This window comes from Nestor notabilis, unplaced genomic scaffold, assembly GCF_000696875.1.
Source record: "Nestor notabilis isolate BGI_N333 unplaced genomic scaffold, ASM69687v1 scaffold26672, whole genome shotgun sequence".
Classification (NCBI taxonomy): domain Eukaryota; kingdom Metazoa; phylum Chordata; class Aves; order Psittaciformes; family Psittacidae; genus Nestor; species Nestor notabilis.
The window spans coordinates 1689-2015 of NW_009917389.1; the positions used below are offsets into that span (position 1 = coordinate 1689).

The 327-nt window shown below is 62.7% G+C and overlaps 1 protein-coding gene across 1 annotated transcript in view; it reads right to left on the reverse strand.

The window, feature by feature from the left end:
• PSMC3IP (PSMC3 interacting protein) overlaps positions 1–327 on the reverse strand; it is a 1309-nt gene that overhangs the window by 559 nt on the left and 423 nt on the right. The window contains exon 2 of the mRNA XM_010009211.1: positions 43–77. Within this exon, the coding sequence (XP_010007513.1) occupies positions 43–77 (35 nt within the window). The remainder of the gene's footprint in view (positions 1–42; positions 78–327) is intronic.

Below are 327 nucleotides of genomic sequence, written 5' to 3' on the forward strand. Positions count from 1 at the left end.
CGGGCCCCCAGTGCCCCTTTCCCCGTCCCCTCCCCGCCCCGCCACTCTCTGCAGTACAGCTTCTGCTCACTGCACACCTGTGGGCAGCAAGACAGGAGTGAGACCCAGCCCGGCAGAAGCCACCCCACGAGGTGCCATAAGTGCCCGGTGCCTGAAGTCCCATCCAGGGGGTGATTTAACAGCCCGAGTGGCTCTCAAAGGCCCTGAAGGAACATGGAGCTTCCTGTGAAACAGCTCACCCCAGACAGGGGCAGAGCAGAGAACCAGAGACCCAGCTGGGTTGGAAAAGCCCTCCAAGCTCATCGGGTCCAACCGTTCCCAGCAGTG